This window comes from Ipomoea nil, unplaced genomic scaffold (assembly GCF_001879475.1).
Source record: "Ipomoea nil cultivar Tokyo-kokei standard unplaced genomic scaffold, Asagao_1.1 scaffold2845, whole genome shotgun sequence".
NCBI classification, from domain to species: Eukaryota; Viridiplantae; Streptophyta; class Magnoliopsida; order Solanales; family Convolvulaceae; genus Ipomoea; species Ipomoea nil.
The window spans coordinates 7,757,740-7,758,949 of record NW_017619273.1 but is presented as its reverse complement, the minus strand read 5'-3'; the positions used below and the strand labels follow the sequence as shown (position 1 = coordinate 7,758,949).

General features: G+C 40.3%; 1 protein-coding gene across 1 annotated transcript; it reads right to left on the bottom strand.

Moving 5' to 3' along the window:
• Positions 1 to 206: 206 nt before the first annotated feature.
• Positions 207 to 991, bottom strand: LOC109159921. Its single transcript, XM_019308032.1, has 2 exons — positions 445 to 991; positions 207 to 307 (listed from the first exon to the last, which is right to left on the bottom strand). The coding sequence occupies exons 1-2, from the start codon at positions 989 to 991 to the stop codon at positions 207 to 209; spliced, it is 648 nt and encodes a 215-aa protein (XP_019163577.1).
• Positions 992 to 1,210: the final 219 nt, after the last annotated feature.

The window sequence follows — 1,210 nt, the reverse complement described above, 5'->3', positions numbered from 1 at the left end:
TGAAGGAGATCAAGTCAAATGTAGTTCAAATGTTTTTTTTTTTTTAAGTAGAGTCGTTCACAGTTTCAACTCATGCGGGCCAAGAGCGTCTATGATTTGGGCACACCATAGACAAAGCGAGATGCATTAGCAGTTTAACCACGTGCTGCATTTTTTGTGGATGAGTCATTCATCATATTTTCATGACTTGTGTTGACACCCTAAGTTTAAGGGTAGTAAAGCTTTAGGAACCTTCCATTAATTGGACCGATCTTCACGCCATCTTCACTAATCAGCTTATGCGCCCCACTGGTGTAAACTTCCAGAACTACGTAGGTACCATCCCACTTTGAAGTGAACTTGTGGCCGGTTTTTCTCGTGACAATGATGTGCCTACGAACGGCTAGGACTTTGTCCCCAATTTGAAAGGAACGGGTCCGTACCCTTTTGTTAAAAGCTCTAGACATGCGAGCTTGATAGCACTCCAAGCTTTGTTGCGCTTGTAGACGTTTTCATCCAAGACTTCTAACTCAGCCAAGCGTAACTTAGCATTTTCTTCATCAGTAAGCCCCTCTTGTACAACCAACCTTAAAGAAGGTATTTGGCGCTCTAGAGGCAAGACCGCTTCTACACCATACACCAAAGAGTATGGACTGTTTTGAGTGGGTGTGCGGTGAGTGGTTCTATACGCCCACAATGCTTCTTCCATTCTGTCATGCCAGTCTCTTTTCGATTTTGAGATCACTTTCTTCAACAAATTGCATAGGGTCTTATTAAATACTTCGGCAAGACCATTTGCAGCTGCATAGTAAGCTGATGAGTTTCGCTGCTTAAAGTCAAAAAGCTTGCAAATCTTGTCCATCAAATTGTTGTCAAAGGGTTTCCCGTTATCTGTTAAGATATATCGCTGGATACCAAATCGATAGATGATGTGGACATGGAGAAAGTCTACAACATTTTCTTTCTTCACCTCAACCCATATGGTTGGACTTGGGCCAAATAGTCGGTACATGTCCAATGTAATCTGAAACTTGGGGGACCAATCATTATATAGTGGACCATGGCTAAAACAATGTCGTTTCTTTTAATGAAAAAAGTGCAATCGTTATGTCTGTTACGTTATGCGGCGCACTCATTTTTTTTTTTTTTTTTTTTTGTTGTTGATGATGTTTTAATGAAACTACAATGTATATAAAATGAAACTGAATAACAGATCTCACATATTGAGTGT

Coding starts and splice junctions, on each gene's coding strand:
- LOC109159921 (XM_019308032.1), bottom strand. CDS start 991: ATGTACCGACTATTTGGCCCAAGTCCAACCATATGGGTTGAGGTGAAG. Junction 308..444: donor GAGTGCTATCAAGCTCGCAT/GTCTAGAGCTTT, acceptor GTACCTACGTAG/TTCTGGAAGTTTACACCAGT.